Source organism: Narcine bancroftii, chromosome 7 (assembly GCF_036971445.1).
Source record: "Narcine bancroftii isolate sNarBan1 chromosome 7, sNarBan1.hap1, whole genome shotgun sequence".
Classification (NCBI taxonomy): domain Eukaryota; kingdom Metazoa; phylum Chordata; class Chondrichthyes; order Torpediniformes; family Narcinidae; genus Narcine; species Narcine bancroftii.
Window position 1 is genome coordinate 134637947 of NC_091475.1, and position 24464 is coordinate 134662410.

Sequence of the window (24464 nt, forward strand, 5' to 3'; positions counted from 1 at the left end):
CATGATGGTTCGTGTACAGGGGTGGTGCCAGAATATATGTTAGAGGGGGCTCGTTCAGTGAGGGTTGGGCAGGTGCTATCTGGGACCTACCTGTCCTTAGCGCCCTCCAATGTGGGACACAAGGATGGTCTTTTTATTGTGTCAAGTGTCATTAGACGCTACTGATGCATGTTACGGACACAGCCTGGGATGGGTAGAGGTGCTAGCTTACGTCAACCTAAACATTACAAACATGGAAGGGAGTGGGTCAGATCTGACAGCCAGGGATGGCCGCAACTGTATGGGTGGGGGGGGGCATAGCACCTCATTTAGGGGGGGGTCAATGTCCGTTGATGCCCCCCCCCCCCGGCACTGACCCTGTAGGTGTTTGTGAATCCAGAGTCCCTGAATACGATGAAACAATCACACAGAAAGATGGGCACCAGGATGAGAGGGCCATTTCCAGCTGTCTTCCTACCATGAAGGATATCTTCAACACTCGATGCAGGCATGTAGCGCAAATAAAAGCTCTCACGACTGGAGGGAGAACAAACACTTTTATTAGCTTAGTCACAGTAGTCTTCAGAATGGTTCTGGGTTTAGACAGGAAACCAGGGTTATATGTGAGCAGATGGGGGTGGAACTGGGAGGCGGGACCAGCCATCAACACAACACATTACCAGTGGATCTTAGTTCACTGCACTCACCCTTTCCTTTAGAATTTAAGGTCTGTGAATGAAGACAGAGAACATGGTTCAGATAAAAGTTGAAAAATATGCAGTAATTTACAAATGTACAGATTTAAGCAGTCTGGGGGTCTGGAGATCCTGTTAGAGCACCTTAGCACAGGGGGGCCTTGAACTCCTTGGGTCTTCTGGTCCCCTTGTGAGGGAGGAGGCGGGCCAGGTCTCCGGCTCAAAAGTGGAGAGGGATACACTTTCCTCCTGAACCAGATCCTCTGAGGCCCTGACTGGGGCTGGGGAGAATGAGCTCCATTCTTAGCACACTTGAGTCAATGGACTCTCTGTTCCAGCAGGTGCCAAGTCCCTGATGGAGACAGTGCCCTCCCTGGCATCCAGATACTTCACATAGGCGTATGTAGGATTGGCGTGGAGCAGTTTCACCCTTTCCACCAGGGGGACAGTCTTGCTTCTTCTCATGTGTTGCCTGACAAGGACTGGACCAGGAGTGGTGAACCAGGTTGGGAGTGTAGTTCCCGATGCTGACCTGCTTTCAAAATTGAATAGGAGCTCGTGAGGAGTAGCATTGGTCATGGTAAATAGTAGCGACCGGATGAAATGGAGCACCAGAGGGAGAACTTCCTGCTCGCATGAGTCTGGAAAGACTTTTGATTTCAAGGCCAGTTTGACAGCCTTGCAGACCGTAGCATTCTCCTTTTCAGCCTGCCTGTTCCCCCATGGATTGGAGCTAGTTGTCCTGTTGGACGTGATGCCTCTCGCCAGCAGGTACTGTCATAGCTCATCACTCATAAATGATGAGCCCCGGTCACTCTGAATAGGGTGAAAACAGAATCTAGGGCCTTTATTACTGACGAAGTGGATGTGTCTAGACATGGAATGGCAAACGAGAAGTGAAAGTACTCATCAATTGAGGAAGAAAGTGTTCCCATTCGTGGAGGGGAGAGGTCCCTTAAAATCGATACTGAGCCGTTCAAAGGACTTGGATGACTTGATCAGGTGCGCCTTTGCGGGGCGGTAGAAGTGCAGCTTGCCCTCCACGCAGACTTGGCAAGATCTGGTAATTTCCCTAATGTCTTCCATGGAGTAAGGCAAATTATGCGCCTTGACAAAATGAGCCATGTGGGTAACCCCTGGATGGCAGATCTCATTATGCAGAGACCGCAGTTGGCCGGTAAGTGCAAAGGCACAGCTTCCTCTGGATAAGGCATCTGGAGGGTCATAAAGAGCTCCTGGCAATGTCATAATTGTAGGTGGAGAGCTTGATCCTCCACTTAACAATCTTATTTTTGATTTTTCCCCTCTTGACATTATTCAACATGATTGTGATCGAGTGCGGGTCAGTGAGGAGCATAAATTTCCTACCAGCCAGGCACCAGTACCTCACGGCTTCTAAATGGTTTGAGCCTCCTTTACCATAGAAAGGTTCCAGAGCTCGTGGCCCTGCAATCTCCGAGAAAATAATGCAATTGGCCTGCCTGCCTTGTTGAGGGTAGTGACCAAGGCTACGTCTGAAGCATCGCTTTCCATTTGGAAAGGTACATTCTCATCCACTGTGTGCATGGCAGCTTTCGCAATGTGATTTCAGAAGTGGTTAGAAGTCGTTTGGGCTTCAGCCAAGGGGGGCAAGTTAGTGGCTTTTAAGAGAGGGCGAACCTTATCAGCTTATTGAGGGATCCACTGGGCTTAATATGAGAAAAACCCCAGGCATCTCCTCAAAGTCTTAGCGGTCATGGGAACAGGGAGCTCTAACAGGGGGCCCCACCTATTGGGATCAGGGGCAGTGATGCCATTCTCCACCACGTAGCCCAGGATAGATAGATATTTAGTCCTGAACACACACTTGCTAGAGTTATAAGTGAGGTTCAGGGCTTTCACCGTGTGGAGTAAACTCTGTAGGTTGGTGTCATGTTCTTCTAAGATGTGGCCACAGAAGGTAACATCTCAAGGTAGGGGAAAGTAGCCTTCAACCCATACTCATCCACCATTCTGTCCACCTGCCTCTGGAAAATAGAAAATCCATTAGTGATACCGAACGAAAGGTACCCTCCGGAATTGATAGAGACAAAGATTAGCCTCAAATGCCATAAACGGAAGGTCATCGGAACGGATTGCAAAATATCATTCACCATGTCGGGAATTCGAAAGAGGGGGTATGCGTCCAGGAGTGTGTACCGATTAATAGTTTGGCTTTAGTCAATTACTAGCCTGGTCTGGTTTTCTCCTTTTACCACTATCACTTGTGCTCTCCACGGGCTGGTGCTAGGTTCGATGATACCTTCGTCGAGCAGATGTTGTGTCTCAGACTCAATCTGTTGTGCTGTAACTCCTGCTCTTGGTAGTAATAGGTTTGCAGTCTGAGGACAGATTCAGGAAGAGAGGTTGGGGGTGCGGGGAGGGGGTTCGATATTCAGTGTGGAGAGGTTGCATGTGCATTCTGATTTTAGGGGCCTTCCATTCTGAACCATTACAGGGGGAGGGAACCAGAATACTCCAAGGTCACACTTTTAAGGAGACACAGGAAGTCCAGACCCAACAATACTGGAGCACACAATTCATAAGTACATGCAGACGAAATTTACAGAATTCCCCCTTCAAACAACAGTTATACAATACAATGTTGTTGAATACACGTAGAATGTGAATGGGACACAAGGAATATGCAATAATTGGAAGGATACATCTTTAGGTTGTACTCTTGCACAGTCCATGAGTCTATGAAGCTTTCACTAAAGCCTGTGTCAATTAGGCATTTAGTGGAATGTCCGTTTACCTTCACAGTCATTATGGAGTTGCTGAGCTGGTGAGGTCTGTCCTGATCTAGGACCATCAAGACCAGGACCCCAGAGACTCCATACTCCTCACTTGAGTGGCCCCCACCATCCTGGGATGCACTGCATGGGTAAGATTGCATCGACCTCGTGGCACGGCAAGTTGGCCACCCTCCTTCCTCCTCTGACAATGCTGGCACCAAGTTTGAACTGGGTCATGGCAAGATGGACATTGAGGCTTTTCGTGCCGTTTTCTCACTATCACTGCCAACCTTCGTTAGCGTGGAGCGCCACAAGTGGGCTCAGGTGAATTCGGGGCAGACGGTTGGAGCTGAAATCGGATTCGGGAGCGGTGCAGGCCACGGACTTCCCTGGGCTTTCCCTTGCACAATGGCCTTTCTTGCCACAGGTGGAACACTCCAAGTCTTTAGATGGGCAATGAGATCAGGGATGCTGGCTCTTGCCTTAGAAAAAGCTCTCCCTAGCACGGGATGCAGCAGCTGTTAGGGCTGGGGTAGCGGGAGCAGCCGGTCCCTGGAAGGGGTCATTAGGGGAGTAAGCTCGCTGGCTTCGAGGTCGTTGTTCTCAAGCTTGGCCTGTTCTAACGATTTGGCCAGTTCAATGTGGTTAGCCAGATCCTTCTTTCCCTACTCGAGCAGTCGTTGCGTCATGTACCTCGAACAGTCCCCCGCGACTAGTGTGTCCCAGATCAGTTCTTCCTCACGAACGCAACCTATAACTGCTTAATACCTGCACTTTTTGGCAAGCGTCCACAGATCCAGCAGGTAGTCATTGATGGTCTCTCCTGGCCATTGGTGACGTAGAGCGAGTCGGTGCCTCGCTAGAACCTCGTCTTGCGACTTCGTACCTAGCCTTCAATGCCTCGATGGCAGTATCATAAATAGTGAAGTCCCTGATGACTGCATACCCTTTTGTTCCTACCCTCGAAACAAGTGTGGACCTCCTGAGTTTATTAGTGTGGAAGACATCTCTGGTCGCATTCAGGTGGGCCTGGAAGCAGTCTAGTCAGTACGTGAACTCTTCAGCCTCATCAGGGGAAAGAGGGTCTATCAGCAGCATACCAGGCTTGAGTAGCGCTTCCATCGTTTAGGGAATAAGCTAATAAAATTGTCGCGTGAATAAAAGCTCTCACAACTGGAGGGAAAGCAAACACTTTCATTAGCTTAGGTAGGGTTTCACAGTAGTCTTCAGGCAGAGAACCAGGGGTAGATGTGAGCAGATGTGGGGGGAGGTGGGGGTGGGGTGGGGCAGAGCACAACACATTATCAGTGAATCCCAGTTCATTGCAAGGCGAAAGGCATTACACATTGTGAAGGACTGCCATTTGGTAGGAGGTACTGAAGCCCTCCCAATTAAGTCGTTATTTTTTCCCTCAACCCATCAGACTCCTGAATTCCTAGAACATTTGTGAATTGGGCATCATGGATTGTTCCTGTACACGTCTTAATATTTTAAAGTGTTTAACTTCTATTTTATTTATGTAAAGTGGTCCTGGAGAAACGCTATCTAATCTTTACGATAAATAAAGGTGACTTGACTTGATCTTACTCTCCGCAGCGACGTTGCAACTTGGACAAAAGGAAGGGTAACTGCAAGGAAGGGTGGTGCAGAACAGCTGTTAACTAAGTTCTTTGCCTTGGCTGTGAGGATCCCCCGTGGACGTTAACGGTTCGGTTCTTGATGTAGGCATTAATAATAGCACTCAAAACGCAGTCTTGCAGCAACCAGAGCGGGGTAACGATATATTATCGACGTTTCGGCCCTCTTCAAGGCACGAAACAGACTGCGAGACCTGCCGAGTACCTGCGGTTTCTCTGACTGCCCACCCCCGTGGTTCGGGGGAAGAGCGAGCCCAGCCCCTTTCGATTAATGGCGGAGCGGCCGGATGTACCCAGGGAGCACTTCCGGTTGCAGAAGATGGCGGCGGAGGCTTGGAACGCGATGGACATTCCTTTCCCGGGCTCTTCCTCCCTCACTGTCGCGGGCACCGACATAGGTACGAGCGGCGTTTGGCGCCTGGTCGCCCGCCAGTGGGGCTGGTAGTCGCTGTCTGAGTTGGCCCGAGCTCACCCAGACTTGACAACCACGTGGAACCTGGGACCTTTAAAATAGTCGGGGGAAGTGGCTCCAAAGCATGGCTGGAAATGCGAGCTGTGTTTGGTCTTGCGCATTCCTCTATAATGATATATTTTTTCCCGAATGAAATGATGCGACAAATCTGAAACCCTTCCCCCGAACAAAAAAAAAACAGAGCATAGCTGCAATGTTTATATATCTTTCCCTTAAGATCGATGTAGAGTTGGGCTCTGAGTGAACAGAACTGGATGTGTACGGAAGCACCCTTGAACTAGAAAGGGTATTACTCTCTTGAAAGGTTATCGGCCTACAGGGCTTATTGTGTTTCCCCATTACTCATGCTGTCTGATCTGATTGGTATTTCCAGCATTTTCTGTTTATATTAAAGGTCATCATGGTTGGAGGTTTGGTGGGTTAGAGGCGAAAGGTGACGTGATAGAGGCAGTATCTTGTTTCCTGTGGTTGAGATGTTTAAAACTAGAGGGCTTCAGGCGAGAAGGAGGAAGCTTAGAAGATGGTGGTATGAGGTGCCAGAGGAGGTGGTAAAGGCAGAAACAGTAACAACATTTAAGGTATTTGAATGAGCAGCGCAAAGATGAATACAGATATAATGCAAGCAAGTGGGATTCCATGAATAGGCATGGTTGTCACCATGTTGGTGAGTGGAAGGGCTTGTTTTTGTCACCCAAAAACTTGCAGGTGTTTGAGAGGAAACCCCAAACACAATAGTTCAAGGGTGGCCTAACCAACATTTTGACCAAGATGATTTTCCAACTGGACCACAGTGCTTGGTTAGTTGGTAAGACAAAACACAAAGCTGGAGAAACTGCAGGTCAAAAGTAAAAATACATAACTGATGTTTCGGGCTAAGGCATCCATCAAGGTATAGAAAAATGTCGACAGGCATCTGAACAAAAGAGTGGGGGGGGAGGGTGGTTGCAAAGGCAGGAAGTGATAGGTGGAGAAGAGAGGGGTCAACAATGATGAAGGGGTCAATTGGCTTCTGTAAATTGCCCTTGTTATGTAGAATAATAATACAATCTTCTGTGGGGCTATAGTTGGTGGAGCGTGAAAAGACAAAGTAGGGTTATGGTAGGATTAGATAGTGGTTCTCAACCTTTTTTCTTTCCACTCACGTACCAGTTTAAATAATCCCTATTGCCATCGGTGCTCTGTGATTAGTAAGGGATTGCTTAAGATGGTATGTGAGTGGGAAGGAAAGGTTGAGAATCACTGCTCTAGACTCAGTTGTTATTGAAATATTTTGCTTCAGAAAAATTGTCATTGGAGTTATGAAACAGTGCACATAACAAATCAATTTGGTAAGATTAAAACTGATTTTCAAACTTTTACATTCCACCCACATATCACCTTAAGCAACCCCTTATGAATCACAGAGCACCTATGGCATAGGGAATACTTAAATGGTATGAGAGTGGAAAGGAATGAGAACCACTGGATTAGAGTAAAAGTGGGTACGATTGTCAGCATGGACTCCATGAGTTGAAGGACTTGTTTCCATGCTGTGATTCTATTGCAATGCCTCACAGACATCTTGTCAACTCCCTGATTGGAGGAACTGTAGTGTCCACAGCTTATGGACTGCCTTAAAATCCACCTGTGTTTATTTAGGAACAAAATCTGGGGCCCTCTCCATATTGGCAAAAGTATTTAGTTATTAGGTGCAATTCTGTTTTGCAGCAGTTACCTCAGTTTCATCAGGAGATCCAAAGTGTGTATAGAGATGCTGAATACAGAGCTCAAAATGTTGCTAAGGAGAGCCTCTCATCATGGTGCCCATCTTTGTATGTGGCTGTTTCAGGGACTCATATTTTACTATGAAAAAGAGTACCATCTTTATTTGAGAAAAAAGAAACCGCTACGTAGGTACCTGAAGTCATACATCCTGTTACCTAAAGAGTAGATGATGGATTGAGAAAGTAGAAGGCTCAATAACTTGCTAATAGTTATGACATGCATAGGATTTTCAAACAGATGTGTAGGCCCTTAGCAATTCTTTCCTAAAATAAAGAATAATCTCCTTGGTCTTGGTGACATGAAGAGTCAGATTGTTGTTCTGGCACCATCCAACCAAATTCTCAATTTTCATTTTGATTTCTAACTCATTATTTCCTGTTATTCAGCCAATAATGCTATGTCAGCAAATTTGTGGATTGAATTTGGGCTGAATTTGGCTATGCAGTCGTGAATGTACAAGGAATTGAGTAGGGGACTACACACACAGCCTTGTGCTTCTGTGGTGATGGTCAGAGTGGATGAGGGATGATGTTGCTGATCTGCACTGATTGGGGTCTGCTGATGAATCTTCACTGATGGCAGCAAATGGACATCCTTTTATTTTGAGGCCTTCATCTCAAGTTCCAGGCTCTCCCATGACTGGAAGTTGATTAAAATGAACTCCAGATAAAATAAAATAGTGAAAATACCAGTAACAACTGTGAAATGAAAAATATTAAAGTTTCAGGGTATTCAACAGAACTGGGAATAAGATGAAACAAATGTTATGATGCAGATGAATTGGGGAGGATTGAAGAGAACAAAAGATGAATGGAGATGATAAAAATGACTGACGGAAATGTGTGATGGAGTTGGCAAAAGTGAGTGAATAACCAAAGACTTGCCCAGGAGATGTATGAGGGAAGGTGAATGAGATCTGAAATTACCATTCAAAGGTTGTAAAATAACTGAGAGTATTTTAACTAAGGCTGAGTCTATGGTTGTAATGCCCTGAACTAGACATTCCACTAACCTTGCATTCCATTGAACATTGAACATTACAGCACAGAAATGGGCCCTTTCAGCCCTTCTAGACTGTGCTAAACCATTTTTTTGCCTAGTCCCACTGATATGCACCCAGTCCATAGCCTGCTATACCTCTCCCATCCATGTACCTGTTCAAATTTTTCTTAGTTAAAATTGAGCCCGCATTCACCACCTCAGCTGGGAGCTCATTCCACATACTACTTTCTGTGTGAAGTTCCCCTTGTTTCCTCTAAACATTTCCCCTTTGACTCTTAACCCATGTCCTCTAGTTTGTATTTCACCTACCCTCAGTGGAAAAAGCCTATCTATATTTACTCTGTCTCTCCCCTCATCATTTTAAATACCTCTATCAAATCTCCCCTCATTCATTACCCTCCAGGGAATAAAGTCCTAACATGTTTAACCTTTCCCTGTAACTCATTTCCTGAAGTCCAGACAACATCCTAGCAAATCTTCTCTGCACTCTTTCTATGTTATTGATATCTTTCCTGTAGTTAGGTGACCAAAACTGCACACAATACTCCAAATTTGGCCTCACCAATGTCTTGTATAACTTTACCATAACATCCCAACACCTATACTCAATACTTGGATTTATGAAGGCCAATGTGCCAAAAGCTCTCTTTGCAACCCTATCCACCTGTGACACTACTTTCAGGGAATTATGTATCTATATTCCCTGATCCCTCTCTTGTACTGAACTCCTCAGTGGCCCACCATTTACTGTGTATGTAATTCCTCATACTTGTCTGCATTAAATTTCATCTGCCATTTTTCAGCCCATTTTACCAGCTGGTCCAGATCACCCTACAAGCTTTGAAAACCTTCACTATCCACAACACCTCCAATCTGCAAACTTGCTGATCCAATTTACCACATTATCATCCAGATCACTGATATAGATGACTAAGAACAATGGCCCCAGCACTGATTGGAGGCATACCACTAGTCACAGGCAACCACTCTGAGAAGCAATCATCCACCACTTCTTTCTGGTTTCTCCTGTCCAGCCATTGTCAAATCCATTTTACTGCTTCACCATGAATACTGAGCGTCTGAACCTTCCTGACTAACCTCCTATGTGGGACCTTGTCAAAGGCCTTACTAAAATCTATGTAGACAAGATCCACAGCCTTTACGCCAATTTTCCTGGTAACATCGAAAAACTCTTTATCAGTTTGGTTAAACATGGCCTACCACACACAATCCAAAATACTGGGCAGTTAGCCTACCAGGCTATCCAAACAATTGTATGTCCGATCTCTTAGAACAGTCGTTTTCAAACTTTTTCTTTCCAGTCACATACCACCTTAAGTAATCCTTATGCAATTGGTGCTCTGTGATAGGTAAGGGATTACTTAAGGTGGTTTGTGAGTGGGGGAGAAAAAGGTTGTGAACCATTGTTCTAGACCCAATTGTTTCTGAAATATTTTGCTTGAGAAAAATTGTCATTGGCCCATTCCCTTTGGAGTTATGAAACCGTGCACATAACAAGCCAATTAGGTATGATTAAAATAGTGGTTTTAAAACTTTCTTTCCACATAACATCTTAAGTAATCCCTTACTAATTGCAGAGCATCTCCAACATAGGAATTACTTAAGGTGGTATGTGAGTGGAAAGAAAAAGTTTGAAAACTACTGTCTTGGAACACCTTCCAATAATTTACCTACCACTGACATCAGGTTTATCAGTCTATAATTTCCAGGGTTGCTTTTGGAGCTTTTTTTAAACAAATTAAAAAAGTGAGCTACCCTCCGATTCTCTGGCACCACACCCGTGGCTAAGGACATTTTAAATATTTCTGCAAGAGCCCCTGTACTTTCAACATTTGCCTCACTCAAGGTCCGAGGGAATATATTGTCAGGCCTCTTTAATCTGTATAGGTTCCATGACCTTACTGCTTGTTTTCCTTACTTCCCACGATTCTGTGCCAGTTTCCTGATTGAATACTGATGAAAAAATGCCATTTAAGATCGCCCATATTTCTTTTGGCTCTAAACATAGTCGACCGCTCTGATCTTCAAGGGGGCCAATTTTGTCCCTTACTATCCTTTTGCTCTTAATATTACCTGCAGAATCCCTGAGGATGTTCCTTCACATTTTCTGTCAAAGCAACCTCATATCTTCTTTTATTCTTCCTGATTTATTTCTTGAGATTTTTCTTGCATTCTTTATATTCCTCATGTTTCTTATTTGCTCTATGTTGCCTATACCTGTTATACACCTTTCTCTTCTGAAATAGATCCCTAATATCCCTCAAAATCCAAGGTTCCTGTTGTCTGCTAATTTTGCTTATATCCTGACTGAAACGTGCAAGTTCTGTGCTCCCCAAATTTCACCAATCAAGATGCAATTTACTTCCAATGATTTTTTTACTGTTCCATTATATTATGATTAATTCTGCATTCTGGTATCTTTGCTCTGGGCCTGCATACCTGTATAGGTCCAATACAATAGTGCTGGAGAAACTCAGGAGGTTTTGCATCATCTAGGAAGTAAAGCGTTACCAACTTTTCAGGCTCTGGGCCGAAATGTTGACTATCCTTTACTTCCTGTGGAGATTGCATGACCTGCTGAGTTTCTCCATTATTCTGTGTATTGCACTACAATCCCAGCATCTGCAGACCTTCTTCTTTAATGCCTGTGTAAGTCGTATCTTGTCTGTTTATTATTTGAAATGGAAGCTTAAGACATGGCAAGGATGATGTTGAAAATGATTAATTAGGGTTGGGAGTAACAAGTTGATGGATTAGTTTTGCATCTGTATTTTGAGAATATGGAAGAATATTATTGCCAAAGTAGTAGAGACTTCTACTTTTCAGTCGAGTTACTTTTATACAACATTGTCCAATGATCTATATTTGTCCGATCCTCTTAAGAATTTAAACATTGGTTGAGTCACAGAATGGGTTTCTTTTAAAAAGGGTATTATCCAACTGGTATTTGAATTCGTTTGTATTGATTGGAATCAAGCACTAAAAACATTTCAGATGCAAATTCAGAATTGCACTTTATTTATTTTATTCCAGATATCTGCATAATCGATCTTCATACTGCCTGTCAAAATGTCATTAGAGCTTTAACTGATAAATCCCTTGCAGTGGAGCTTCTTGTCCTGCGTTCTGTCATGTATAGTTACCACAACAAGCTGTACCAGCACAAATCTTACCTTGTAATAAAACAGGTTAGTACTCTTGAACAGAAATTGGTGATAGCTTTCAATCGAGTACATGATTGCTGGAGTGCAAAAATATTTGTCAAATTGACTATAGTATTGAGTACTATTTTACTATTAAGCACAATTCAAGGATAGTTTATTATCATTTATACAAGCATACAAGTCAACTCATGTATGAGACAACCCGCTGAATTTTCACCTAAAATGTAGGTTTTCAGTTATACTCGATATACAAGACTACCCCAAGTCTGGCACATACTGCTGACCAGAGAACATTTAATATACTAATTCACAGTATTTTAAAAGCAAATTACACAGTAAAGGTTTAAATTTTATTAGCATATTTTAAAATAATCAATTTTTTTAACGGGCTGACGCCAGTTGGACGGGGCAGATGGACCCCGAGGGGGAAGGCTGAAAATTTGAAGGCTAGGTTCAAATTTTAAACTTGGCGTGGGGGAGCGCTGAGATTTCACTATTCGGGTTTGTATTTTATACAGTACAACTTAGATTATCCAAAATCCTCAGTTTTCCGAATTTTTAAAAAATTTTGGATAAACGAGGATATATTTTTGGAGCCGAACTGACTGTGGACTTTGGGCTCCTGGTAGTGGCAGTAGCAAATCTCAGGCTCCTGGCGGTGGCAGCAGGGCAGCAGACCTCGGGCTCCTGGCAGCAGCAGCAGCGGACCTTGGGCTGTTTTTAAAAAAATGACCAGTTGTCCAAAGAAAAAAGTTTATCCAAAAAAGGCCTCATCCCAACCATTTTGGATAATCGAAGTTGTACTGTACTTAGCATGGGGAGCGCTGAGACTTTGCTGTTAAGGTTCATATTTTATACTTGGCGTAGGGGAGTGCTGTGATTTTACTGTTAAGGTTCAGATTTTATATTTGACGTATAAGACAACCCATGGTTTTGGGTGAAATTTTTACTGTTCAAGGACTGCCTTGTACACTGTCATATATGGATCTGTGAAAACTAATGGACTATGTTAAACAATGCACAATCAGTTTTGAAATTTCTGCCTCAAAAGTTCCCAATACACCACTTTATTTCACTTATTTCTATTTATGCGATAAATTCATTAAATATTTTGAATTTTATTTCCCCATTAGGTGGAGCAGTGTGCAAAACGTTTGCACAAAATGCAACTTAAACATTCAGTTCAAAGTCTGATCAACTCGTGTTCAAGGTAACTTTGAAACAAATGTAAAAGACCACATTGTTCCAAAGAACTACTCTGTAATCTTGATTTTTATTTTAAAAGGGTAACCAGAAAACGCAAGTTGGAAATCGGTTCCCCAAAACAAGTCCCCAACCAACCAATCCTGGAGTGGATACTGCTGAAAGTAATGGGAGGCAGTAAGCTGATACTGCGACTGATGGATATGTGTTGCAAAGCATTTCTGTATCCTTGACTAAGATGATATCCTGTACTTCTCCACTGCTTACTGCTGATGTTTCATTCTGAAAGTTGAAGGCCCATTGATGCTCATAATAAAATTAATCAATGACCTTCATCAGAAGTGCTGCTTTTGTAGTGTAAATTTATGTGTCTGTTATTTTAACCCAAAAATGGATACATTAAAAACCCTTCGTATCCAGCATCTATTGGTAGATTTTGGGTAAGTGAATATTCTAGTTGCCTGAGACTGTATGTTGTTTGATTGGCAAACTAACTGCGAGGCCAATTTTAAACATATGTATTTTTTACCTATTTGCAGTTTGCTTGAATTCCAGATAATGGGTTTTGCTGTATTTGATTATGTATTGTGGGTTTAAGAAATTATTGAGCTTTTTTTTAATGTTGTTCCTTTTGGGTGAACTGAGTTTCTTATTTAGTTTCTCTGCATTTCTTTTGTATGTAGTTAATTGATATCTATTTTGAAATGCATGTTGAAATATACATATGAAGCTGGGGTCTTTTTCTTTTTTTTCTGCCATGTCTCTATTCTTCTCTACTTCACTAAGCTATACAGTAAAACCTACATTACCCAATCATCGCTACAAGTTTCTATCTTGAAATTTTCAATTTGGTTTATGATGAAATGACAAAAATTTTGGAACAACTTTTTTTTTGCTTCCCTGCTACCCACATAGTTTGAGGTGAGAAAATTGCAAAGTTTAAATGTGGGAGGGGGAATGATGGATGGTGCAATGTCATGCTTGAGATTAATTGCATGGTTTTTTTTGCACATACTCCCGATTATCTGAAATGGTCTGGGTCACGCCTATGTCGGATAAACGTTTTTTTTTTGGAGAACTGGCCATTTTTTAAAAACAGCCCAGTAGCAACAGCAACTCACTTGTAACAGTGTTTATACAACAGCAAACAACAAGGAAAAAAATTTTTAATCATTATAATACTGTTTAATTCTCACCAAAAAAATGCTGGCCACCGCCAATCACCGAGACCTCCCAACCGCAGCTGATCCCCGACACGTACTCACTGCTTGCCGCTAATCCCTGGGAAGGCTTCCCAGGCCAGTGGAACACTCACTGGTGAGTCAGCGGGCTCCTGTCTCCCCAGTCGCCGGAGTTCCCTACCCCGACATCCGAGTCCTGACTCCAAATCCTCCCCTGCCAGGCCCACTGGACATGCACACCGAAGAGTCCAGTGTGCTGAGGAAGGTAGGGGATAGGAGGGAAGGGGAGGGAACACCACTGAGCCCCAGATTTTTTAATTCGAAAAAAATTCAGATAAATGAGGATTTCTGATTTATTTTGGATATTGGATAATCGGAGTTTTATTGTATCTGGCATTGATGCCTGAAAGTAAGCATTTTATCGACTGTACCAGAATGTGGAAGGTTTAAAACAGACTCACACTTAAGTCAAATCGAAGAGTGGGCTAGAGGAATTGTGAAGCAATCAGATCCAGGGGTAAAACGTATGAAAATGGAAGTTAGTACCTGTTGGGCCTATTGGATCATTTTGAGGAAATAGAAGTCAATTTCAGAATCAGAAGCCGGTGGTTGTAAACTAAATTGCAAACCATCTGGTTCAGGCTTTGACACTGATGAGAGAAAAGCATGGAGTTTGACCAAGTTATGAAATTCATGGGAAGGTTCAAAGATATTGGCTTTGGTTTTTCTGGTGTGGTTTGAAGTTCATCTAAAATTGTTAATGGGGCAAGCAATCTGGATGGCATAAGGTTCAAGAGAAGTATAGAATGTCTTGGGTGTCATGAATGCACTTGTAGAAATGGATCCATGTTCTGTGTGGTGGTGGAAATAAGAACATTTGTACATGTTTTTCTAATATCTTTCTTTCTTTGGCTTGGCTTCACGGACGAAGATTTATGGAGGGGGTAAAAGTGAGGGATAAATACAGGTAGTGATGCCTGGCATAAATCTGTGGTCTTCAAAATTTACTGTACCAATTCTGAGAGAAGAAACAGCTTCTACTTCATGTCTCTTTGTGATGTAGTCTCTTGGGTAAAGACACCTCAAATTGAGTGTTAGCTTAGATTTTTATTTACAAAGCACTGGAGTGGGACTTAAATGTGTAGCCTTCTGAATTGATGGGAATGTTAATAACAGTTGTCAGGAAGCCTCCATTGAAGAGAATTCTTTTTATCTTAATCTAATGCTAAATTAAAAACATTCTGAATTATTGTTTATCTTAATTCTAAAACACTGCAGTTTGACTGCTCAGTTTCTCCGTTGTGGAACATATGTACTCCTCAATGTGATTATGATGGGGATTCTCAGTAGACTCTGGTAAGTGAAGAATTGATTTTGTGGAAATTTTACTTGAATTGCAAAAAATATTGCAGTAAATTTTATTTGAATTACAGTAAATATTATTAATGAAAGATTTATTGCAAATATTTTATAATTGTGTTTTGTTTTCTTTTCTAGGGTCCTGTTTAAAAGAATCCTAATATATCTAGAAGTTTTGTATGACAAGTTGTTGGTGGCAATAAATGAAGTATCTAAATTTCAATGTTTGCCTTTTGTGAAGGACTTTTCCTTCCCTGTTAGCATTAGGCAGTGGCTTGATCTTCCGTCTTTCAAAAGAATACAAATTAAATTGCCAAGTCTTCTATCTCGGATGACTGGAGTAACTTTTGGAAAACCAAGTGTACTTGATAAGTTGTTCTTGGAACCTAAAACATTATCATTGGTGGATGATGTGGGTGTATCATTGGATGGAAATAAAATGAATTATGACAACGCCCCTAAATTCACTAATCAGTTTCTGGATATTGGTGTTCCTGTACAGGATCAAAGACTCTGCAAAATTGGTGAGCCTTTGAATAATATGACCGTCAACTTTTGTGTTACTTTGTTTAATGAGATCTAAACTATTGTTTTTAAAGGATTGACATACTGTCCTGTGATATTTTTCTTTCTTTATTAAATATTTTTATTAACATATAAGCATACATAAAAAAATGACAATTACACAGTGATTCTTTTGTATACAAGTAAATGCACACTGCAAGGAAAAAAATGCAATTTTTTTTCAAAAACTGATGGAATTTAGTTGTTTTTTTTTTAAATGTGAGGTGTGTTGGAATTGAACTAATTATTCTGTTTATGTTGAAGGAAGTGACAGACTCTTTGGATTTAAAATGAAACTTCTACAGGCTCAAAGTCACAACTTTTCCATGGTCAGTACGTTTCCATAACTTCAGTGATAAAGTTTATTAGAATACATATTATGTGTTGTCTTTTTTCCACATTTTTAATGAATGGTTTGTTTTTGTAGGAGAAGCAGAAGTCTGAGGGAGAATTTAGCTGCAAAAGAATGAAGTGTGAACAGCCACTTGTACAGCTAGATGAATTTTTGAAGAGGATTACTGCAGCACAGTCTTTAAGTGTGCTGGCTCGAGAGCTCAAAACAATATTCCATTGGTTCAGGCAAAGGAATCTAAAGCATGAAAGCTGCTATTTAGGAAATCGGTTTCTGAGATGTCACAAGCTTAAGATGGTGGAATCCCTCGGCTACTGGTCTGTATAATCAATTTAGCAACCATCTTGCTGATAATGTTTTGGCAGTGAAACATTCTGCTACAGCAGTGGTTTTGCCGTCCTGCATTAAAAGCAAAATATCAGATAGTTTGTTCTTTGCTTCTGTCAAAGTTGTAGATTGTACTTGCTACTTTGCATAAACTGATAGCATTTTGTATTGCCAAGATGCAGATGAAAATAATTATTTTTAAAATTTTGAGCAAATGCTATTTGAAGTGAGCTGTAGATCCTGTGAATTTTGATACTTAATTCCCACCTTGGAACAGTGCAACGTATTTTTAATTTTGGGGAAGATTCATGACAGTGGTTTTCTCAGTCATTTTCTTCATCTCGTTCTTGTAATTATAAAATTCAATCATTATCTTTATATATGGGGCAGTACAGTTACACAGGTGTTAGAACTGCGGCCTCGCAGCTCTAGTAACCTAGAATCAGTTCTGACCTTGGGTGTTGCCTATGTGTAGGTTGCGTGTTGTCACTATGACTGAGTTCCTCTGGATATTTCGGTTCCCTCTTGCTTTCCAAGGACATGTAGGTTAATTGGCCACTGTAGATTGTCTGTACTATGTTGTTAAGTGGCACTGTACTATCTGGGAAGAGTAGCCAGCAAGGTGGGTGAATAAACTGGTTTTATTATAAATGGGTGCTTGATGGCTTTGGTGAGCTAAAGGCCCTATATCATGCTCTATGACTTGACTGCATAGTTAAATTATATTCCAGAAATTTTGCTAGAAAGAGAAAGGCTACTCACGATTGCTGATTTATTGTGCCAATTTCTCTTAGTGAACAGTCAGGAACTCATAATTTTCTATGTTAGCAGGAGTTAGGGTAAGGAGAGAAAGCATATAGAGAGAAAGAAATGGGTCAAATACTTGCTTTGAAGGTGGCCTTTATAGTACTTGACTGGTGATTATAGTATGGGGACCCATATCCACCATCCCCTTTCCCCCTCATTTGCACGTTTTATTTTGCAATTTAGCCAGTTATGTTCTTTCTTCGAAGCTGAATTATAGAACAGAGTGAGGGCAGAAGCTTCAATTAATTGCATTTACAATTATGCTTCAGCTGACAAATGGATTCTAAAGAGGATTTGGACTTGTATCTAAAGTGCAAGTGATTTATCATGGTTTGCTTCTGTTTGTTTCTTTTTACCATTCAGTTTTCCAGAGAAGATCAATTTCATAAAAACTTCTGTGTGCAAATATCTCACCAAAAGGTCCCGGAGAACATTTCAACAAGACAAAATATTCAAAAATCACCTGAGTGGAACAACCCCCCAGAAATCCAAGATAAGACGGTTAAAATTGTGCAAAATACAGTCAAGGAGAAAGAAGTCTTTGCTAAAAGTGAAACACCTAAGAATTAGACTTGCTGCAAAAAAAAGGAACAGAAGGTTGCATACAATCCACTGTTTTGATTTTGATCGGCAAGCTTTTGTAAAGAGGCAAAATATTACCAGAGATAAGTATACTGAACATATTGGAAATATTGATCTCAATCAAAATCTAAATAATGTGGCATACCTACCAAGATTAAGATCCCCAGTCGTGCCAAATGCAGATGATATAGATCATATTTTTTCAGAGATTGGAGTATAGATTATTTATTTTAATTCATAATCCACTGTAAACGATTACTGAAGCAGGATATAGGAACCAAACCTTCAAATGCAATGATCATGCAGTGAATTTAAAAAATAGGATGATTATTGTGAAACTTTATGCTTGTGCCACTAATTATTTGGTTCTTGTTGCAACAAATCTGCCTGTAATAAGAGCTACAAAAAAATGCCTGCATGGAAATGTCTTCTCCTCTGAAACTGCTCAATGAGAATTGGCAGTGATGAAGAAATAAAAAAAAACTAAAGATGTCAATGTTATCTCCTGATTTCTGTGCTTATCAGTGTATATTGCAGAACTTTTAAGACTCAGTTGTACCCGTCAAAACCAATATAAACCAGTTCAGTGAATTATCACCTGTAATTCATTTGCCCAGTTATTTCAAATTTTGTACAAGATGGATATAATTTTGAAGATTGCTATCAATATTTTATTCTTTTATCTACAGCAAAAAGTCAATGTATTTTCTGCGACTTGTTATGCCGTACAGAATCTCAAACTTAAATAATTATCCTTAAACTACAAGAGTGTCGTACCTGTTAAATGTTAATCTCCAAGTGTAGAATTTAGGAATGGCTTTGGTTTACCATAGCAGTGAGCAGTCCTGCTTCAACTCTGATTTAAATACAAGTTTTTCATTGGTCTTCCAGCAGGTAACTGCTTATCTGTTAGGTGTGAAGACTAGCTAGATCTGAAATCAGTAGCATTTTATTTTTTTCATTCTACCTAGTATTCATAAATTATAATCCAAGGATTGATAATTTGATGTCACACTAAGTTGAAGCTTTTAGTTTTTTTCAAAATTTTTTCTCTCTCATGAGGTGACTGCAAAAAAACAAACTGCATATCATTTACTAAGTCTCTTGTTCTCTCACTTGGTCAAATGTAACTGATGGGACAGTTTTAATATTAAGAGGAGTTGTTGATAGTTTCAAAACAAGTTTGGTGTGTCTCCAAAAAAAATCATTATTAGGGAATTTAAAGAGGAAATTGATAGTTATCTAATTAGTCAGGGTATCAAGGGATATGGGACAAGGCTGGAACTTGGAACTAGATGTGAGAACAGTTTAGCTCAGGGAGCTTTCACGGAGCAGACTCGATGGGCCAAATAACCTGCTTCTGTTCCTTTTTCTTGTGATCTTGTGATGTGTTGTACCCCACTGATTACAGACACTGAAACTAAAAATCAAAGAGGTCACTTGCCATTTTTACTTAGCTCATTCTGTTTTCCTTTCTCCAATTTCTTATTTTCACTTGTTAAAATTTTATAACATTTATATTCTGGAAAAACCAAGGTGAAGTGGCAGGAAATAAAAATAGGTGGTAGTTGTGAGGCTTCATTCCAATATATTGATCCTGGCCAGGCTATCATTTCAGAACTACTCCTGTGAGGTATTTCTTTCCCCTTCATCAAAGATTCTTGAAGGATGAAGCTGGGGATTTTTCATGTCATGCAGATTCTTTCAAATAGGAAACTACATTAGTGTCCCTAAGGGAAAATTTATCGTGATCAAATGTGCATATTAAGCAAAATCCTTACAGGTTGGTATTTGTGTCAAGGACATTGTTTGGCAACTTTTCTTCTATTGGGAGTCCTCCCTTCAAAATGCCATTGTGTAATTTTCCTTCTGTGTTGGAGTCCCCTTTGGATACTTCTTCATCTGATTGAAATCCTCCATTTGTAAATGCACAGGATGTGATTCGATTTTCTTCATCCTCTGGCTCATCACTGTCACATGTGGTTCTCTTGTAATACCGTTTATAGACTTGATAAACTGTGAGATGTATAAAAATGTTAAAATATGTACTTTTGAAAGTAAATATGGACAATCATTTTTTTATGACAATTTAAAAGGCCTATTTGATGTGGCATTTCAAAGCCACCATCAGACAAGAATGGAAGTCAACTCAAAGGAAATAATAACGAAAAACAGCATGTGCTAGAAATCTGAAATAAAAGTAAAAATTAGAAATGCAGTTTCATGTGGAGAGGAAAAATGCTTTGACATATCAGGCTGCAAGCTCTTGGTTTAGGACCTGAATTGTTAACTCTTTCTCTTTCCAGGGAGCTCCCTGATCTGTTGAGTATTTTTCGCATTTTCTTTTTATTTCAGACTTGCACCATCTATAGCAAAAAAAAAACCCATTGCTGATTAACTCCACTGTTTGGATGGCATCCATAGAGGGAAATGGATATTTGGTACTTTGGGCTAAAACTGCTTCAGGACCTGAAATGTTGAATGCCCATTTCCCTCTGTGGATGCAGCAGTTTAGTTTTTTTTCCTCTAGGTTCTAACATCTGCATTGTGTACTTTTAGCATCTTTAGTACATTTGTTTTCAGCATGTGGGAATTCCTGAGCAGAGTGCCAAATGGAAGTGTGTAAAATTCTTGATGCATCAATGGCAGTACCAAAGGAGCAAGGTTTAGGCTATAAATATAATTTTTATTTGAGTCTTTGGATAGATTGACATCTGATGTAGGTCAGCAGCGGGCCTGATACTTGATTCTGATGGATGTGATCATGGAGTGCACCATATGATGAGATCTGCAAGCAGCTTGATCTCTGTACAGGTTCAGTGGAGTTGGGAATGGGTGTTACACTTCGTGAACATTGAAAGAGACTAAGCTGGAGGCGAGGGTAGGTGAGGTTATGAGTATGCTTTGCAATGCAGTTTTTTGCTGCTTCCACATCAGATTTCTCTGGTGATTTGAGAGCTCAAAAATGGGGAGTTTAGCATGGCGTTAAAGTAGAATTGTGGCCAAGAAAACTTCATATATATGAGCAGTATGCTTTTAGATTAGCCTCTTTAATTAAAAAAAAGACTGATGGGTTTCTTGAGCATTTGTTCTTACCAGAATAACTACATCATCTTATACTATGAAGTGCTGGAGAAACTCAACAGGTCATGCAGAGGAAGCATTGGGTAACCAACTTTCTGGGGTTGAGCCCTTTAGCAATGTATGAGCAAACAGCATGCAGGCACCTGAATAAAAAGATGGAGTGAGGAGAAGAGAGGAGGGAAGAAGGGGCAAATAGAGGAGCACAGACCAACTAGCAAGAGATCATGGGTGGGAGGGCAGAAGAGAAAAAAAAAGCTGAGTAGGGGGAGGGGGTAGCTCTGCAGGGTGTGGGAGGGGGATGGAGAACTGGAGGAAAGGCAACCAAAAGATAAAGAGATGGGAGAAGGACCTAATGGAAACTGGTGAACTCAATGCCATCTGGTCAGAGAGTGCCCAGGTGGAATATTAGATGTTTGTCCAAATTGCAAGTAACCTTGGTTTGGCACTGCATGCAGCCATAGGCAAACATGCCGGTGTGGAAATGGGGTGTGGAATTAAAATGGTTGGCCACTGGGAGGTCCCTGTTATTTTAACGGACAGATCGAAGGTGCTCAACTAAATGATCTCCTAGTCTGCATCTCGACTCCGATGTAGAGAAGGCCACAACAGGAGCATGAGCTTCAGTAGATAAACACTACAGATTTATACATGTTGTAAGGGCTGTTTGGGGCCTGAATAGTGGTGAGGGAAGAGAACAAATGTAGCACTTCTTGCAGTCACAGGGATAGGTACTGAAGGGGAATTTAGTGAGAAGGGATGAGTGGACTAAGGTATCCTGGAGGGAGCGGTCTATGAAGAGAGGAGGAGATGTCTGGTGGTGGGACCATGTTGTAGGTGGCAGAAAATATGGAGGTAATATGTTGTATGCGGAGGGTGGTGGGGTGGAAGGTGAGGACAAAGGAACTCGTGTCTTTTTTCCATCTAGGAGTGGAGGGGGCCAGGGCGGATGTGCTGGAAATAGACAAAATGTTGGTTGGGGCTGAGTTGATGGCAGTAGAGGGGAAGGAGGAGGACATCGAATGTTCTTCAATGGAGAGTCAGAATACAGGGATCATATTCTGGTTGGTGGCCAATTGCTACTGGTGTTGTACAGGAGTCAATGTTAGAACAGCTTATTTTTATGTTATATATTAATGATTAAAATTATGAAATGAATCACTTTGTGGCCAAGTTTGCAGATGATATGAAGATAGGTAGAGGAGCAGGTAGTGTTGAGGAAACAGGGAGGGAACAGGAAGACTTAGAGAAATTAGGAGAATGAGCAGAAAAGGGCTAATTAATACAATTTGGAAAGTAGATGGTCATGCACTTGAGTAGAAGAAATGGGCAGACTATTTTTGAAATAGGGAGAAAATTAAAAATTCCCAGATGCAAAGAGATTTGAGAGTCCTCATGCAGAACACCCTGAAGGTAAACTCGTATGTTGGTAGTGAAGAAGGCAAATGTAATGCTGGCATTCATTTCAAGAGGATTCTAATTCAAGAGGAGGGATGTGATGTTGAGGCTTTATAAGGCACTGGTAAGACATTATTTGGAGTATTGTGAGCAGTTTTGGGCTACACATTTAAGAAAGGATGTGCTCCCCTGATATTAATTTTGGTTCCCATTTATATAGAAGGTTTTCTGATATTCTCTTCTATTTTATTAATTTCTATTTTTATCCATGCTGACTTCTCTCCGTCTTCAAAAAATGAAACCTCATTTAAGCTGCCTTATAATTTTTACAATTTGGAGGCTGTAAGCTTCCTAACTCAAACTTCCAAGTCAGTTTATCTAAAGAAACCTTCAACATCTTACCTTTCCAGAAAAACTTTCTTATATATTTATTTAACTCTTCAAAAAACATTTGTGGTAACATTATTGGTAATGTTTGAAGTAAGTATTGTACTGTAGGAAATATATTCATTTTAATACAACTAACTCTACCCAATAATGTTAATTGATAATGTCATCCACTTATTCAAATCTTCACCAATTTTCTGAAGTAAAAGTAAATAATTCAATTTATATAAATTATTTAATTTATTATTTACCCGTATGCCTAAATATTCCATTCATTGGCCATTTAAATTGGGTATCTCTTTGGCACTGAGTATAATCCCTACAGTGAAGGGCATAATTTCACTTTTATCCAAATTTATTATATAGCCCAATACTTTCCCATATTCCTCCAATCTTAGATATAATTTATGTACAGAACCTAATGGTTCTGTCAAATAAATCAAAAACATCATCAGAAAATAGATTAATTTTATATTCCTCTTGATTAAATCTGTTAATATCAGGATCCCGATAAACACAGGACTTGATAGAAAATACATGATAACCATAATGTATTGCATAATGTACTATCCCCTAAAGTACTATAATATTTCTTTTCAAAATCTATTATTTTTACATTCTAAATTTGCTCTATTTCTCATTTCCCATTACCTCCCTCTTATAATTTAAATCCTCCAGCAATACCTGAATTATCTTCTCTGCAAAAAGTTTGCTTTTAGTCTGATTTGGATGAAACCAATTGCATGCCCAGCACTCCCCAAAATCTCATCTCATTACAGTACTATGGTCTCACTATTTTGTTACCTACAACATGCTTCTTTTCTGTGCTCTTGCACCCTTTCTGATAACCAATTCCCAGCTACTTTTAATTCTAGCCAATGCTTTTTTGTAAAGGTAAAGAAATAAAATCTTACTTCCAATCAATATAGCTGCAAACAATATTTGAAAAACACTGTAGATCAGAGGAAAGGTGAACATGAGCACCAGCTGATCATGTGAAAAGGAGAGCTGGACTATGGTTGTGCAGAGCTGAGTGTTCTGTGCACCAGTTTCCATAGCTACCGTACGACATCTGCAAGATAGAGAAACATGTTGAATTAAAGATCCCAGACTAGTGATGTGCCACATACGTTGTGTGGTATTTCCAGAAGATCAAATGTGTGATCTCATTAGAAAGTATTGCCAAGATGCTACATAAAGTTAAGAAATTACATCTGATTGCAAGGAAGATGGATTTTCAGTTCAATTATCATTTTCCTTGGAGTGGAGGAGGAGGCAGAGGGGAGACCTGAGAGATGTACATAAATATGAAGGGCATAAATAAGGTAGAAACTTGCCAAAAGCAGAGATGTTTAAAAGTGGTCATTGGTTAAGGGCAGAGGGTTAAAAATACAATTACAGTGGATCCAAATGTTTTTCCTCACTGTGACTGGGATCTGGAATGTATTTTGTCTGAAGTGGTGGTTCAAACAGGGAACATCACATTATATTAAAAAGAACTCTAAATACTTGAACTGTCAAAACTTGAAATGGCTAAGATAAATGAGGTGAGCACCCATCATAAATGTGGGGGATTAAAGTGCTGTCTAAGAATCTGGATTTTTTTTTCAAAATCATTTTGCTAAATATGCTAAAGCCAAATAGGAACTTTATACAGTACTGATTTGCACACACTACCTAAAGTATACATGTCTTTACAAAGCAATGAATGGGAAGTGCAGAAAATACTTCTT

At 40.5% G+C, this 24464-nt stretch overlaps 2 protein-coding genes and 1 long non-coding RNA gene across 5 annotated transcripts in view; 1 reads left to right on the forward strand and 2 right to left on the reverse strand.

Annotated features, from left to right (window-relative positions):
* Positions 1–517: 517 nt before the first annotated feature.
* LOC138739166 (uncharacterized) lies at positions 518–5549 on the reverse strand. The gene is made up of 2 exons (XR_011342059.1): positions 3451–5549; positions 518–2680 (listed from the first exon to the last, which is right to left on the reverse strand). It is a non-coding gene; the product is annotated as an uncharacterized lncRNA (long non-coding RNA).
* Positions 5335–18361, forward strand: nepro (nucleolus and neural progenitor protein). Of its 3 annotated transcripts, none has more exons than XM_069890709.1 (9): positions 5335–5465; positions 11360–11514; positions 12624–12700; positions 12776–12916; positions 15153–15230; positions 15372–15757; positions 16062–16126; positions 16225–16466; positions 17647–18361. In XM_069890709.1, exons 1-9 carry the CDS (start codon positions 5339–5341, stop codon positions 18083–18085), a joined length of 1710 nt encoding a protein of 569 aa, XP_069746810.1. In that variant the 5' UTR covers positions 5335–5338; the 3' UTR covers positions 18086–18361. The 3 variants fall into 3 exon arrangements, with proteins under 3 accessions (XP_069746810.1, XP_069746812.1, XP_069746811.1); XM_069890710.1 differs by lacking the exon at positions 5335–5465 and adding an exon at positions 6018–6117; XM_069890711.1 differs by lacking the exon at positions 11360–11514 and having other exon boundaries at positions 5381–5465.
* Positions 18362–18970: 609 nt separating this feature from the next.
* The window catches only part of slc10a2 (solute carrier family 10 member 2), a 45732-nt gene continuing 40238 nt past the window's right edge, over positions 18971–24464 (reverse strand). The window contains exons 5-6 of the mRNA XM_069890712.1: positions 23646–23803; positions 18971–19881 (exon numbers count right to left, since the gene is read on the reverse strand). Coding sequence (XP_069746813.1) covers positions 19643–19881; positions 23646–23803 — 397 coding nt within the window. The 3' untranslated portion in view covers positions 18971–19642. The remainder of the gene's footprint in view (positions 19882–23645; positions 23804–24464) is intronic.